General features: G+C 42.0%; 2 protein-coding genes across 3 annotated transcripts in view; one reads left to right on the forward strand and one right to left on the reverse strand.

The window, feature by feature from the left end:
• The window catches only part of LOC143292888 (uncharacterized), a 22,843-nt gene extending 15,285 nt beyond the window's left edge, over positions 1-7,558 (forward strand). The window contains exons 4-6 of the mRNA XM_076603554.1: positions 1-59; positions 2,084-2,227; positions 5,093-7,558. The exon at positions 1-59 is cut by the window's left edge and continues 87 nt beyond it. Of these exons, the coding sequence (XP_076459669.1) occupies positions 1-59; positions 2,084-2,227; positions 5,093-5,626 (737 nt within the window). The 3' untranslated portion in view covers positions 5,627-7,558. The remainder of the gene's footprint in view (positions 60-2,083; positions 2,228-5,092) is intronic.
• Positions 7,559-11,880: 4,322 nt separating this feature from the next.
• LOC143292889 (bifunctional 3'-phosphoadenosine 5'-phosphosulfate synthase-like) overlaps positions 11,881-16,228 on the reverse strand; it is a 53,266-nt gene continuing 48,918 nt past the window's right edge. For both annotated transcript variants that reach the window (XM_076603555.1, XM_076603556.1), the window contains exon 12: positions 11,881-15,110. In XM_076603555.1, coding sequence (XP_076459670.1) covers positions 14,874-15,110 — 237 coding nt within the window. In that variant the 3' untranslated portion in view covers positions 11,881-14,873. The remainder of the gene's footprint in view (positions 15,111-16,228) is intronic.

The following is a 16,228-nucleotide window of genomic DNA, read 5'->3' on the forward strand; positions in this document are numbered from 1 at the left end:
GGGGATTCTACCGGGTGGTCGGGGGGCAGGAGGCACAGAGACACAGCTGGCCTTGGCAGGTAGACAAGACTGCTCAACTCTGCCCTCTGTCGATGTAATCAGTAACTTATTTTAGTCAGTTGCCATAAAGAGTTAGTTACATTCGGGTATTTAAAAAAAAAGGAAAAAAAAAGGGAAAAAAAGAAAGAAAAAAAGTCGACACCATCTCAGGTAAGTAGGGAGATGGCGGTACGTCATGGATAGAGACAGAGACTGACGAGAAGAGACAAAGAGATTTTATTGCACCATTGTTCAAAGACACAGGCGTTGTTCATTTACTCATCCTTGTTCACCACTTCACGCCATCAAAGACCGAAACATAGTCACTAAACACTAACACTACACCTATGCCACCAGAAGGACAATACGTTGAAATAATAGGCGAGAACGCCGATCTTTCCAATAGCAATGCAGGTACCCTCGATCTTGTCTCGAATTTCTGACACGGCTTTTCATACGTCGGGCCCTGTTGACAAAAGATGACTGAGATGGAGCCTATTCCAGGAACAGCCCAGGAGAATCTGGGACATTAGTTCAGTTAAAACTCATCCCGAAAAAAAAGTGGTAGGTAACGCGATAGGCCTAGTTATCAAGAACTTAGAGCATCGAATCGGTAACTTATCATAAAAAACAAACAAACAAAAAAACTGGTAGTAGGCTAAGCCTAAGCAGCACAATAGTTATCCGGTCAATTTTCATGGAATCAGGTCGAGCCATTTCCAGGAGCAACCCAGAAATAGAAATGTGGAACAAATCATGCTGTAAAAGAAGCGATGATGTACAAGGGAACAGTGAAGTCCAGTTAGCCAATGCAGATAGTGTTTAATTAAGCAGATGCACTTGTGAGAACAGCGCACTGACTTGATTTTCCTGAACTGGTGATGGTCATCAAAGCATGGACGAAACACCTCCCTGTTTACTAATTTTGACTCAGAAACTAAAACCCTTTTGTTTCCATAAATTATATAACACAAGGATAATGAATAAAAATCGAAGATAACATTAATAACAACTAAAGGCAATTGAATTTCATTGTGGGAAGGTAACTTTGCAGTTTGAATCAAGAGGGGGAGGGGGGGGGGGAATTTAGGGGGTTGCTTACAATAATAGCAGAATTCCGATGAATCAAAAATTGAATTCAACACTCACTGACCGACTGAGGCTATGTAATGGTCGCCCCCACACACACAGACACACACAGACACAGACACAGACACAGACACACACACACACACACACACACACACACACACACACACACACACACACACACACACACACACACACACACACACACACACACACACACAGTCGTTCCAAAGCGGGTCCAGATCACTGTAAGAGCCACGACCCACCTCATTTTTCTCCCATGCAGCGACCACATTCCTGATCCTATCTTCTTCTGGCAGGGTCGCTGCTGTTTGGTTTATATCTAACTACGTGTGTGTGTGTGTGTGTGCGTGTGTGTGTGTGTGTGTGTGTGTGTGTGTGTGTGTGTGTGTGTGAGACAGTCTGTCTGTCTGTCTGTCTGTGTGTCTGTGTCTGTCTGTCTTTCCGTCTGTGTGTCTGTGTGTCTGTCTGTGTCTGTGTGTCTGTGTCTTTCTGTCCATCTGTCTGTCCTCTCCCTCAATTAAAAAATGTGTATGTATGTATATATGTATGGACATTTACATATATATATATATATATATATATATATATATATATGTATATGTATATATATATGTGTGTGTGTGTGTGTGCGTGTGTGTGTGTGTGTGTCTTTCTTTCCATCTGTCTTCCCTTCTCTCCCTCGATTAAAAAAAAAATATATATATATATATGTATTATCAGGTGTGTGTGTGTGTGTGTGTGTGTGTGTGTGTGTGTGTGTGTGTGTGTGTGTGTGTGTGTGTGTTTCTTTCCATCTGTCTGCCCTTCTCTCCCTCGATTAAAAAAAAATATATATATATATTATCATATGCGTGTGTGTGTGTGTGCGTGTGTGTGTGTGTGTGTGTGTGCGTGCGTGCGTGCGTGTGTGTGTGTGTGTGTGTACACCCAGGTGGCCATCATGACGAGGTACCAAGAGCAGTACTGTGCAGGCACCATGATAGCCCCCCAGTGGCTCCTCACCGCTGCCCACTGTGTCCGGAAGAGAGGCCGTCGTCGGCGTATCATCGTTCGTGCTGGCGAGCACGATCTGGAGGTGAGTGTTGTGCTTAATAATAATAATAATAATAATAATAAAAAGGGTGACTGTTGGACCTTTTGAAACGAAGTTTAAAATGACAATACGTGATTGTAAAATCAAAGGTACCCTAAGAAGAAGATGAACTGAGTGTTGTGGATGTTGGACGTCTTCAGTGCTGGACAGTTACGCCTTTTAGATATTGTTATTATTATTATTAGTATTTTTTTAAATGTATTTATCTATTATTTTTATTTATTTATTGATCTTTTCTAAAAATTTAATGTATTATTATTATTATTATTATATTAAAAAAAATATTTAATTTTATTTATTTTTATTATTTTTATATATTTGTTTATTTATTTTCTCAAGGCCTGACTAAGCGCGTTGGGTTACGCTGCTGGTCAGGCATCTGCTGGGCAGATGTGGTGTAGCGTATATGGAGTTGACCGAACGCAGTGACGCCTCCTTGAGGTACTGATACTGATACTAAACTCCTTCACTTCTAAACCTTTGTGAAACGAAATCAGTGAGGCGTGTATCTGAAGTGCAAGAACCACTTCCTGTGCACTTTTGAATGGTGGTACTGTTTCAGTTTTCAGTTTCTGTCTCTCAAGAAGGAGGCGTCACTGCCTTCGGACAAATCCATACATGCCACATAACATCTGCTACGCAGATGCTTGACCAGCAGCGTTACCCAACGCGCTTAATGAGGCCTTGAATGTATGCATCAGAAAACTTCTCGGCATAAAGTGGCAAGAGAAGATCCCTGACACAGAGGTGTTCACTCGTGCAAACTTGCCCAGCATAAACACCATCTTGATGCAGGCCCAGCTGTGCTGGGCAGGCCATGTAGTTCGCATGCCAGACCACCGGCTCCCCAAGAAACTGCTGTACGGCGAACTCCAAAATAGCAAGCGCTCCCATGGAGGCCAAAAGAAGCGCTTCAAAGACACTCTGAAAGCTTCTCTGAAGGCCTTCAACATCAGCCACGACACATGGGAGCTGAATGCAATGGGCAGACCAAAGTGGCGTTCAGCTGTCCACAAAGGCGCCAGATCCTGTGAGGCCAACAGAATCGTTGCAGTAGAGCAATGCAGACAGGCCAGGAAAAACAGTGCCAGCAAGTCCCCGACAGCCGCCACCATCCCCTGCCCACACTGCGTCAGAACCTTCCGGGCGCAGATTGGCCTGAGCAGTCATCTGCGCACCCACAGAGCCCAACCCACCCACCCCCAGGATGACTAGATGGTCCTCGTCGATCCCGACGGACGAATCACACATATGTTTGTGTACCTGTCAGAGAGTGGATTTCTTCTACGGAAGTTTTGCCAGAGGACAACACTCTCGTTGCCATGGGTTCTTTTTCAGTGCACCAAAGGCGTGCTGCTCAAGGGACTTCAGTTTAACGTCTCATCCGAATGACTACACGCTCAGTTTGATTTTCCAAACTTGGGAGAAAGAGCGAGAGCGAGATTCGAACCCACACCCTCACGGACTCTCAATATTGACAGCTGAGCGTCTTAACCATTCTGCCACCTTCCTCCTCCTGGTGTAACTGGTTTTACTGAACAAAAGTGTTGCAGGCCCGAAAAGGACATAAGTCCAAATATAGAATGGTTACCGAACTTCCTGACCTGTAATCTTAACTTTACCACGCTGAGATAACAGGCATTAACTGATGAGCATATTCGTTAGCAGCAGTGTAGGGGTTAATGGCTCCAAGGTTTCAAAGGTGTCACCTGTTATCTAGTTCAAAAAATATGTATTTATGAACCCACACCAAACCCGCTATTTCATGAGTGTAAGCGGTGTAAATTACGTATGTGAACGCCTATGCTTTTATTCAAGGTCATGTTGACAGGTTATGCATTGAAATTACTGGATAAATCTCGTTAAGGTCAGTTGACAGGCCCCTGAGTTAAAATAGAGTACATGAAAGTTTTGCTTCACTCTCTGTCTGTGTCTCTTTCTGTCTCTCCCAGTCTGTCTGTGTCTGTCTCTGTCTCTCACTCTCTCACTCACTCACTCTCTGTCTGTCTGTCTGTCTGTCTCTCTCTCTCTCTCGCTCACACACACCTTTGAACCGTTAAGACAAATCCTGTCGTGTCTCAGTCACAGAAATGTGCCCATCCCCCACCCCCTAAAAAAAAAGAAAAAAAAAAAAAGAGGCCCACTCACTGTGTTGATGAGACCAGCGTATAATGATCACATCTGTGCGTGTAAGTATACACAAACCTTTGTGTTAATGAACTATAAGTATACTCAAGCCTTTGCGTTAATGAACTATAAGTATACACAAGCCTTTGCGTTGTTGAACTATAAGTATACACAAGCCTTTGCGTTATTGAACTATAAGTATACTCAAGCCTTTGCGTTGTTGAACTATAAGCATACATAAGCCTTTGTGTTAATGAACTATAAGTATACACAAGCCTTAGCGTTGTTGAACTATAAGTATACACAAGCCTTTGTGTTAATGAACTATAAGTATACACAAGCCTTTGTGTTAATGAACTATAAGTATACTCAAGTCTTTGCGTTATTGAACTATAAGTATACACAAGCCTTTGTGTTGTTGAACTATAAATATACACAAGCCTTTGCGTTATTGAACTATAAGTATACACAAACCTTTGCGTTGTTGAACTATAAGTATACACAAGCCTTTGTGTTGTTGAACTACAAGTATACTCAAGCCTTTGCGTTGTTGAACTATAAGTATACACAAGCCTTTGTGTTATTGAACTATAAGTATACACAAGCCTTTGCGTTATTGAACTATAAGTATACACAAACCTTTGCGTTGTTGAACTATCAGAGAAAAGCAAGAGCAAAAGCATTGAACAACCCACACAACTATTTCATATTGTTTTAAAGGAATTTGAAGGCTCCGAGCAAGACGTCAAGCCAGAGCGGGAGTACCCCCACCCGAACTTCGACTACGCCACCATCACCAACGACATCGCCCTGGTGCGCCTCAAGACCCCCTTGGAAGAGCGCACCCACCCGGGGTACGCCTGCCTGCCCGACCCGGGCTTCAGCCCGGACCGCGACTCGCTGTGCTACATCGTGGGCTGGGGGAAGCGGCGCAACACGCACCTGTTCGGGGCGGACGTGCTCCACGAGGCGCAGGTGCCCGTCGTGTCTCCCAAGCGATGCCAGAACGTCTTCGACTACCACATCAACGACACCCAGCTGTGCGCCGGCTACAGGCGGGGAGGGACGGACGCGTGCAGCGGGGACAGCGGAGGTCCTCTGATCTGCCCCAAGACGGAGGCCGGCGTGACGCGCTGGTTCCTGCTGGGCATCACCAGCTACGGGGAGGGGTGCGGCAGGAGGGGGAAGTACGGTATCTACACCCGGGTCACCAGCTACCTGGACTGGATCGTCGACACCATAGAGTCGTACTGACAGGCCGGGTCAGGGTGTAAAAAACAACAACAACAAATAAATAAAAAGAAAAAAGAAAAAAGAAACCCAGCAACACCTGGTGGTGGCCTGGTGGTAACGCGCAGTTTTCTTTTTCTTGCATGCTTCTCTCTGTCAGGACTGAGCTCCTGCTTCGTCCAAAGTAGTGCAGGACTTCATGTGGCAGCCATAACAGACACTGGGATGTCAAAGTGATAACGTAGTGAATGATCCGATTCCCCTCTGTACCCCCCACCCCTGCCCCCCATCCCCCCCCCGGCCCTCCAACCCCCCTCCCCTCCCGGCCCCCTCTTCTTTTGGGTTTGGTTGGTTGGTGTGGTTTCCTGTCGTTTTTTCTTTGTTTTTGTTGTTGTTGTTGCTTTGTTTTAGAGTAGTAGTTTTACGTAGTAGAGAGCTTTCCGCTCTTTACAGGAGCTGACAAAGAAAAGTTGTAGTGTTGTAATCAGTGATATGTAAGATTCAGTTGTGTTGACCTCTCTCATTGAACTTTGTACTAAATGTTTTGAATGGACTTGCAGAAATGTAACAATTTCCCCATACGATTATTCCTCAAAACTCATATTTCATTTTGTTGTATTTCAGTCATGTTGTCTCTTTTACCATTTATTTCATTTTCAATTTATTGATGTTTCTCTGTTCATTTATTCTCATGATTTAAAAAATCGACATTTACATCACATGACAATCATGTATGATGGGGTAAAGAATTGTTGATTACCTGGGTGAATGACTTGATCATGTAGCTGTATGTACAGGTTTGGTAAAAACTATCACGTTCAATGTTTCGTGAATTTAATTACTTTGTGTTTGTATTTGTATTTCATTTTATCACAACATATTTCTCTGTGTGAAATTCGGGCTGCTCTCCCCCAGGGAGAGCGCGTCGCTACACTACAGCGCCACCCATTTTAAAAAATATTTTTCCTGCGCGCAGTTTTATTTGTTTTTCCTATCGAAACTTGTCTCTATAACTGATTTTTTGTATCTTCATTACAGGGTCATCTTTCCCATGATGTTGTGTTTTGATCAATGGCGGTATTCACTTTGAAATAACTTTGACAAAGACACGACTCATACATCTGTTTTCTTAAGCCCCAACTACAGGGTTCACTTATTTCCAAGGATGAAGTCTTAAGTTTATAACTACACTTTCGCACCTTTCCCTGTTTGCAGAGTAATTTATACATTGCAAATATAGTCTTCCAAGATAAATGATAGAAGACACAACGAAGTGGTTCATTATTTAGTGTATGTTCCCTTTTTTTGGTCAAATTGTTCGAAAGAAGAAGAAGAAGAAGAAGAAAGAGTGAGAGAGAGAGAGAGAGAGTGTTGTGGAAGTGGACCAGCTCTTCAGTATAAAGATTTCTCCAGAACATTTCCATGTTTCATGGAAATATGGTCTATACTTAATTGATGCTTTTCGAATCTCTGCTTGTCGAATCTTTGCCACATACTACACTACTTGCGCTTTCAAATGCAGCAGACGTCTGCAGAGTTAATATTCTAATCGAGGTTCAAATTCAAAATGATCGAGACAGCTGTCAGTGCTGGAATTACAAAGTTTAAGCAGTTGTGATTTGTTGCAATTAATTGAAATTATTTATTTCCAGATTAAATCCGTGTGATTATGGGTTTTAAAACATAGGCCTGCACGAGAAACAAAGATACAATTTCAACACACACACACACACACACACACACACACACAGAGGCGTGTGCATACACACACCGATTAGAATGCAAACCGAATGCACCTGGTTGATTTAAAGTAAGAGTGAATTCATTAACTTGTTACTTCATTGTTTTCTTTGTGCACACTTTAAGTTATATATATATATATATTTTATATAGCAGACTGAATAACAAACAAACAAACACATATCAAAACAATATTGTATACTTTACTTCTTTTTTTTTTTAAAAACACGGACAGCTGTATGTTGTACATTGTTCTATATTTTCTTAAATTTATCTATCTATATAGTATATTGTACTGTTTTTCTTGATTTATTTATCTATTCGTTTTATCATTTATCTGTTAAAACATTTCGAGCTTTTCAACTGCACATAACTTGAGTTTTTGACATTCAGACGCCCAGCAACATTTTTAAGGGATGTGTCACAAAAAATGTTGGATTTACGATTGGAATTCATTTAAGGTGCATTCGTCATCGACGTATCGACATTCAACAGACAGTGTCATAATTATTTCGTCGTTGGACTGACGGTTTTCAAGCTACATATTTAAAAAAAAAATTGCATCTATTACCGGGATTAAGTTTCTCCTGAAATGTGTACATCATTGAATAAAGCTGATGAAAATCTGATTTCTGAGATTGTGTGTGTGTTTGTGTGTGTGTGTGTGTGTGTGTGTGTGTGTGTGTGTGTGTGTGTGTGTGTGTGCGCGCGCGCGCGCACAGTTGTCAATAAAATCCCTGCTCTCCCATTGACTATCACATATGATTTTCTTGCATTGAAGCCATCAGCTTCCTCAAAATACAGAGTAAGACTTGGACATTAAAGTGATAGGTTTATAGGTTTATAGCAGGGCTGCTAACAGAACTATCCCTAACCCTGTCGACAAGATACGCCACTGGCTCTTCACACACACACACACACACACACACACACACACACACACACACACACGAAATGCGTGCAAATTGGAACAAGTTGCAGGTGTGGATTTGCTCTGTTTTTCTGTCTGTCTGTCTCTGTGTCTGTCTCTGTGTCTCTCTTCGAATGCTGATCTGAATGCCTGCACTTTTCACGATCGATAGAGAACCAGGCGGAACAAAGACAACACCTTATTCCATTGGAATCTCGTTATCCGTGAACTGTGCTACCAACAGTACCTACGGAGCAGAATGAAGAACCTTGCTGGACCTCAGGAACCTCTCCTTTCAACTGTGAAGAGACGCAAGCTGATATGGTTTGGGCACAACACTCGACACACCAGTCTGTCCAAAATAATCATGCAAGGCACCATCAAGGGCGGGAGAAGAAGAGGAAGACAGCGGAAGAACTGGCATGAGAACATCAAACAATGGACCGGACTCCATACACGTGAGCTGCTGCCGGCGGCTGCTGACAGAGACAGATGGAGAAGGGAGGTTGCGTCTGTAGTCCTCAGGTTTCCCCCAACGACTACTTTGTAGTTATGGGCCTGAGGTGAGGTGCTACCAACAGTAAATTGCCCATCCCCGGGCACCAGATGGGAAAAAAGAGTGCGAGGAAGACCAAGGGAGGCTTGTCGCAGAACGGTTGGGGAAAAACAACAACAACAACCACCACGATGGAGTCTCCCGTCGGCCCGACAGATGAGTAGGCAGGCAGGCTTATCTGTCGGTGTGTGTCCTCATATGGGAGAAGATGCCGATTCTGGATGCGCAGCACTTCCCTATTTCCTCGTCGTTCCGACACTGATTAGCCTGGTTGCCTGACCAGCACAGGTGACTTTTTTTTTTTTTTTTTTTTTTAGTGAGGAGGAGTTGTGCTGTCCCTTCCCCACTCTCTCGCCTACCGACGCTCACAGTCCCACAGGTGCAGATACTGCCACGTGCAGGACGGCCTCGGCAGGTGTAGGTTTTTTCTTCGGAGCTCCGTCTCCTAGGAGGACTTCCAGCCAAGGATAAGAGCTCCCCCTGCCCTTTGGTCATCCTCTTCCGCCTTCACAGCCGTTGGGAAAGGTTTCCTCCTCCGCCTGGTCCGTCGTTGGGAGACTTCACAACAACAACAAGAAAAAAAAAAAAAAAACCCGCTTGAAATACGAGGGGAAAACTCGCTGAGACAGCATAAATTAAGGCAAAAATGAATTAAGGTCGCGAGTGGCAGGCGGCACTGTGTGCCAGAGGACACAAAGAGGATTACAGTGAGCGAGCACCCATGGGCTGTGCGACAAGTAAGCCTGTTCTGGCCCAGTGGGGTGGAAGAACCCGGTCACAGTGTGAAACTCACCTCCCTCCTCCCACTAACCCCTGCCTTCCCCCGAGGACGGACTAATCCTCTTCATGCATTGTTGCACACAAGGTCACTTGTGGAGTTTGCCCACTGATCTTGTTATCGATCTCTTCACCTCCACTGATTTTCATCTCTCTTTCTCTCTCCCGGCCTCTGTAGTGTGTGTGTGTGTGTGTGTGTGTGTGTGTGTGTGTGTGTGTGTGTGTGTGTGTGTGTGTGTTACTTTTCCTTTCTTTTATGTTTGTCACTTAGTTCCTTTCAGTCTTCCCATCAGTTTAACATTTGGTGTCCCACCGTGCTAGTGGTAAACACATGCAGTGTTCACCCGGTTCACTTCCACTTTTTGTATTTTTTTTTTCCGGGATGGTTGTGTTACACATATCCTCATAAACTGGTCTTCATCTGTCATGGTATGTCAGACGATTTTGAAGATTCTTCTAAAGCATCTTGTCTGCAGAACTACCAGTTTGTGACGATGCTCTTCGAGTTGGTCTCCTTGACGACTGATCAGTAATCAGAACTCTGCCTTCATGCTCACCTCACGATCCCATTAGCCTTTTGGATCAACACAACGATCTCTTCAGCATCACCACCGACAGATCTTGTGGATCCGAGGAACAGTTGAATGTTTTCATCTGACGGCCTTGATAGTGCCAGTCAGTCTCACGGCTCTCTCTCTCTCTCTCAGTCCATGGTCCTCGTAGAGAGACGGCATTTCTTTCGCCAAGTCCATGCTCAGTCTCACGGCTTGCTCTGCTCTGTTTCATACACAGATTTTCCTTATTATTTCTTGTCTTCGGTCTGATCATTGCAACTGTGTCACTTTGTCCAGGTCTCGCCTAGCGCCCGTGTGAGAGCAGTACAAAGATCCTTTAGAAAGCTGGTGAGGGCCCGGCGTATTCTTTTTCTTCTTCTTTTTTCCTTTTTTTAATTTTTTTTTTAATTGGTAGTATTCTTTTCACTCCGTCCAACCCAAGAATGAAGAGGAAACCTTTATCCATTTACGAAGTTGATGTGGATCGATATTATCCGTTGTGGACGAGGTGAAAATCTTTCTGGTGTCTACAAGTTAATGAATGATACATTCCACTTCTTGTTTGCCTCGACGACGGGCGCAAGAGCCGAGTGGTTAAAGCGCTGGACTTTCAATCTGAGGGTCCCGGGTTCGAATCTCGGTAAAGGCGCCTGGTGGGTTAAGGGTGGAGATTTTTCCGATCTCCCAGGTCAACATAATAATGTGCAGACCTGCTAGTGCCTGAACCCCCTTCGCGTGTATACGCACGCAGATCAAAAACGCACATTAAAGTTCCTGTAATCCATATCAGCGTTTGGTGGGTTACGGAAACAAGAACATACCCAGCATACACACCTCCGAAAACATAGTTCGGCTGCCTACGTGGCGGGGTAAAAACGGTCATACACCCACTCGTGTAACATACAAGTGAACGTGGAAGTTGCAGCCCACGAACGAGGACGTTTGCCTTGAAAATCATCTGTTTCAGTGTGAACACGCTTGAAGGAAGGCGTGCTTGTTGGTGTTTAGTGTTCGTCCTGTGGTCCTAACCAGTCGGGATCAGCGTCATTACTTTGCAGAGGCCAATGTGACCATTGTTGCACAAGACTTTGGTGAGCACACGTATATAAAAAGAAAAGGAAAAAGACGAAAACAACAACAACAACAAAAAAGAAGAAAAAAAGGGCAAGTGCTGGAAATCGCCAACAGAAACATCACCGCTCTGAATGCTGTGGTAGTCCCTGCACTGACAACTTTAAGGATTGCCAGTTGTGTATATACATGGCTTTGTTGGTAGGAAACTGCTTCCTCTCCAGCTGTGGCAGTTTGATGCCAATTCTTTCATGCAAAATTCATGTGCCTTTGACGGTTCTTTGTCTTCCTTCCATTTCTTTTTCTTCTCCTTCTCTTTACAATGAACAGTAATTCAAGTGTCTTGTATCTTTTGTCATTATTAATAGTATGGTTATGTTCATTGCCTGCTTCTGTTGCATTCCCAATCATAATCATCTTAATTTCTAAGTTTAGTTCTTTAAATAGTTGGTGTTCTGTGCTTGTCTGAAGTTTGTCTTTCGCTGATGGTTTGTTTTTTTTTTAATGTATTTTGATCACAGTATTTCTAATGTGCCATGAATCTCAGGCTATTCAGTACAGCACTCATTTCTTCTGTCCATCTGGCAACCACTCACACACAAAACCACACATGCACTCATATGAAAGCTCAGATAGTGCACCACTGCAAAAACAACAAGAAACAAAAGCATATTCTCCCACTTGCCTTTAATCTGCAACAAACACTGGCAGTATTTCACAGTGAGAATACAGCATTCCAAATAGGATAAAATAAAACAATATATGCCAAAATGTTTTAAAAAATCTCATTGAAGAGAAAAAATATAACACAACTGTCTAATATATCTGTCAATAAAAAAACAAGACTTTATTTTCATCAATTTTGTTGGTGAATATTTTGTTCATGACATGTTCACAGAACATGAAATGTATTCTAATGAAATGGTTTCTCACACAACAATCAATGCCATATGAAGTTCAAGAAGAAAAAAAAGAAAAAAAAAGAGAAAAAAGTTTAAAAAGTCTATTCACTGGCCATAATTTATAATGCCAACTCTAGAGTTTGAAAATCATGTTGAAGTTGTTCTTTTCTGGTTTAAAAACAAACATAAATTCAGAATTGTATCTGACAAACAATTTCATCTGGGAGTCCTGCTTGCACGTTCTGTATATGTGTATACATATGTTTGTGTTCGTGTGAAAAGCACATGAGACAGAGAGAGAGAGAGAAAGAGAGAGAGGAAGATACACTGAGACAGACACAATGGGATACCACAGGGGACAAAAAGAAAAGAAAAGAACGTCCACAGAAAAACTGAACATCATGTATCTAAAACTAAGTTTCTCAAAATCCATTCCAAGAACGTGTTACATTTTATTTATTGTTCCCACGATCAAGATGTACAATTCAAATCACATAAAAAAAGGAGGGTGAAACAAAATCACAGGTTCCTCTCTGCACCGTGTTTTCACAATCCTAGCATTGACATCAGTGCATAACATTCAACAAAAATATCACATAGCAAATTTTGTGTTGTTTTTGTAGTCAAATCTCATCATTTTTTCGAGGTATTCTATCAACATGAGCTGGTTCATATCGTAACATGTAGGCAAGTATGAGGAGGGGTGAGGAGAGAGGGGGGAGGGGTAGGATGCGGGTGGGCGAAGGCAGGATGTCATGAGAGCATGGAATGAGATCAGTCATGCTGTCAGTGTCTTCCTGCGAGTTGTGCGGTCCCGTTTTCTATTGATGGTGGTGGTCACAAAGTCAGTATCACAACAGGTCTTTTTTTTTTTGTACATTTTTACACCAACAAACATTTTCATACAATCTTCATCCACTATCATCAATTTAAAAATTTTGCAAATAAACTGGTGCACGTCTTTAAGCATTAAAAACAAGAACATTTTTTCTAATAAATATAACTATATATATATATATATCTATATGTAAAATACTACAACCTATTTCTTAGGGTATGTAAAGTGTGTTTGCAGGAACAAAAAATAAGTGAAAGTTAAGATGGATGTTTTTAGAACACATGACACTTTTCCTTGCAGGAATCTCACAGTCCTTTCAGACAATGAGCAATTATTGTTGGTTGAAGACTGCTGCAAGTAGTTTTCATTTTTTTCTTTTACCTGTCTAGTTCTGTCATTAATCGACAAACAAGTACTGTTCTTCTTCATAAGACAAAGGCATACAGCTCCAAGCCATTGCTGCTGGTGCCCCCCCCCCTCCCCCCAGCTTGTGTACACGTATGCACAAGAAGTAGAGAGAAAAAAACAAAAACACCTAGAAACCTCAAGAAAGGGAAGCTTGTAGTCCATTCACATACCCTTCATTTGACAAGTACACACAGCAACAATGGCAGAAGAAGTGTGCAAACACAAATAACACTTACTGAACACCTGGCATGCCCTCAAAGTCTCATTATTCTTCCCCCCACCTTTCAAGTTAGATTCAATATTTCATATTCACAACCTTGTATGGTACTGCAAATGTATAAGCTACTTCCAAAAAAGAAAGAAAGCAATGCGTTTTACTCTTCTTCTTTAAAAAAAAAAGAAAAAAAAAAAAAAGTATTTATATCTAAATGGTATCACAAGAGTTTCATTAAGCAGAAATACATGGAACATTTGTTGCAGACTAAAAACACTCTGTATACATATTCTTGGGTACCGTAAGAGTTAAAACATCACTCCTAATTTTGTTATGTTTTTCTTTATATGAACCAAATACAAAACCAATATATCATGCTGTTTTGGAGCAAAATCTCATCTTGAAAAAAATCTGTGGTATTTCCTGTTTTTACACTCAAAAGCACCTTGGAAAGCATACTTTCATTTCTCTTTAATGATTTGTTTCTGTTTTTGTGTGTGTATTTTTCACACAGTATTAAAAAAAATTCTATATTTTCAACAAAGTCATTTTGTTTGAATAATCAGTCAATGTGGTTTCATACTGAACACCATCAAGTGATGTAATTTGAACACTGAATCTAATAAAGAGTAGAACATTGAAAATACATAAAAACTAAAACTATGTGTAAATACCATGATAATCACGAACCCTCATTCTGACTCAGTGAAGTGGCCAAGGTAAAAAAAAAATACCTTACTGATTGTTGAAGCAACATCACATGAACACAGACACATGCATTTAACCATCCTCACGTATGGTTAGTACTGAATATTGTTGGTGTTTTTTGTCCCCTTCATTGTTTCTGTTGTTGTCCTTGCAGCACTGTCGACAACATTATCAAAAAACTAACTAATATCTTTCCTGTGGTCTTTTCACCTCTGTCAAACAGGCTGTGAAAAAAACAACCCTCCAGGTTCAGTTCAATCAAAAAAACTGAACGAATCAGAAAATCTGTCAAATCAAACAGCCTGTAAAGGAAACTGCTGCCCATATTTCAATTTATAGCAAAATAAAAAAAATGCAAGCTTTGATCTTTTACAGCACCTTAGAGACAGATGCACTTCCTATCATGTAACAAGGTTCTGGTCGTCATAACTTTTTTTTTTTTGCTTTTATTTTTCCCTGCTATGGACAATCTGTTTTCCGCCTTTCAAAGCCACTGGCAATGTTTGTATCTTAAACTAACTAAGGTAGAGAAGGATGAGCATGTGAGGACCAGTATGTTTGTGTCAACAATGCCACGACTGCCCAGTGCAGTGTTAAGCTAGGGACTGGTAGTACTCCACCATAATCTGCCAAGCCTTGGGGGCCATGAAACCATCTGGTGGGGTGGTGCCCTCGCGGGCCATCTTACGCATCTTGGTGCCGGAGATGAAGAGGAAGTCGTCTTTGCGCTCGGGGCTGAAAAAGTCCATGGCCTTCTTCTTTAGGTTGTAGGCCGCCACGCGGAACGGGACAATCTCCAGCTGTGTGAGGCCCGGTGCCATGGTCAGAACCTGTAACGCCCACAGTCACACCATTACTAGTGTATCCGTCCAGGGTTCCTTGTACTTATATACTTTTTTCTTTTCTTAATGAACAATTTTGTATAGAGCATTTTTAAGCTTTTGCAATATTCCTTGTTGTATACTTATCATTATTCTATCAATGAGTAATTTTAAAAATTTATTACATGTTTATGCTCTTCAAGTGTTCCCTGTCGTTATATACTTACTATTATTGTTTTCTAGCCAGTTAATTCTTCATATAGCATTTCATGCTTTTTAATGTGCTTTTGATTTGCTTCCTTTTGAATTTTCCATTGCAAAGAACTTAAATCTTGCTGTGACATGCAATAAAGAACTATAAGGAATAATTTGTTGTTGCTATTTATGGCAAGGATGGAAAAGTTTCTTTCTCTCCTTCCCCCCTTAATCCAACAGTTCATACATTCACAGGCATTTGACTGCCTTGTACTAAGTGTACCCCCTTTACCTGAACCAGCCCAACAAAGCAGGGATTCACGATGCACACAGGAAACACTTCTCTGCCCAATCTTCTCTACTTACCTCTCTCATCTCCTCCTCACCACACCCTAACATCCTTCACCATCCTCATCTCCTCCTCACCACACCCTAACATCCTTCACCATCCTCCTCACCACTCCTCCCTCTCTGCCTCCTACTTCTGCCTCCATTCACACTCTCAAAAAAACCCAAACCAAACCAATTCACAATGTACACAGACCACAGCACAACTCTGCCCTCTCTCTTCTCACATCTCTCTCTCTCATCTCCTCACCACACCACGACATCCATCACCCTCCTTCCCACCACACCTGCCTCCTACTCACACTCTTCTTCGATAAAAAGAAATTCATAACCCTATATTCCTCCTCCCAACTTCCCACCTGTTTATGTTTGCCTATAGCAAAATATGTTAAACCAAGAGTCTCTGAGTCTTGAATCTAAAAAAACAGAGCAACCCAACCCTCAGTCACAGAGTTTTGTTGGTGAAGTACAGACCATACTGAACAACCCCACCCTCAGTCACAGAGTTTTGTTGGTGAAGTACAGACCATACTGAACAACCCATCCCTCAGTCACAGAGTTGTTGGTGAAGTACAGACCATACT

The sequence above is a fragment of the Babylonia areolata genome, chromosome 18 (genome assembly GCF_041734735.1).
Source record: "Babylonia areolata isolate BAREFJ2019XMU chromosome 18, ASM4173473v1, whole genome shotgun sequence".
Taxonomy (NCBI): Eukaryota; Metazoa; Mollusca; class Gastropoda; order Neogastropoda; family Buccinidae; genus Babylonia; species Babylonia areolata.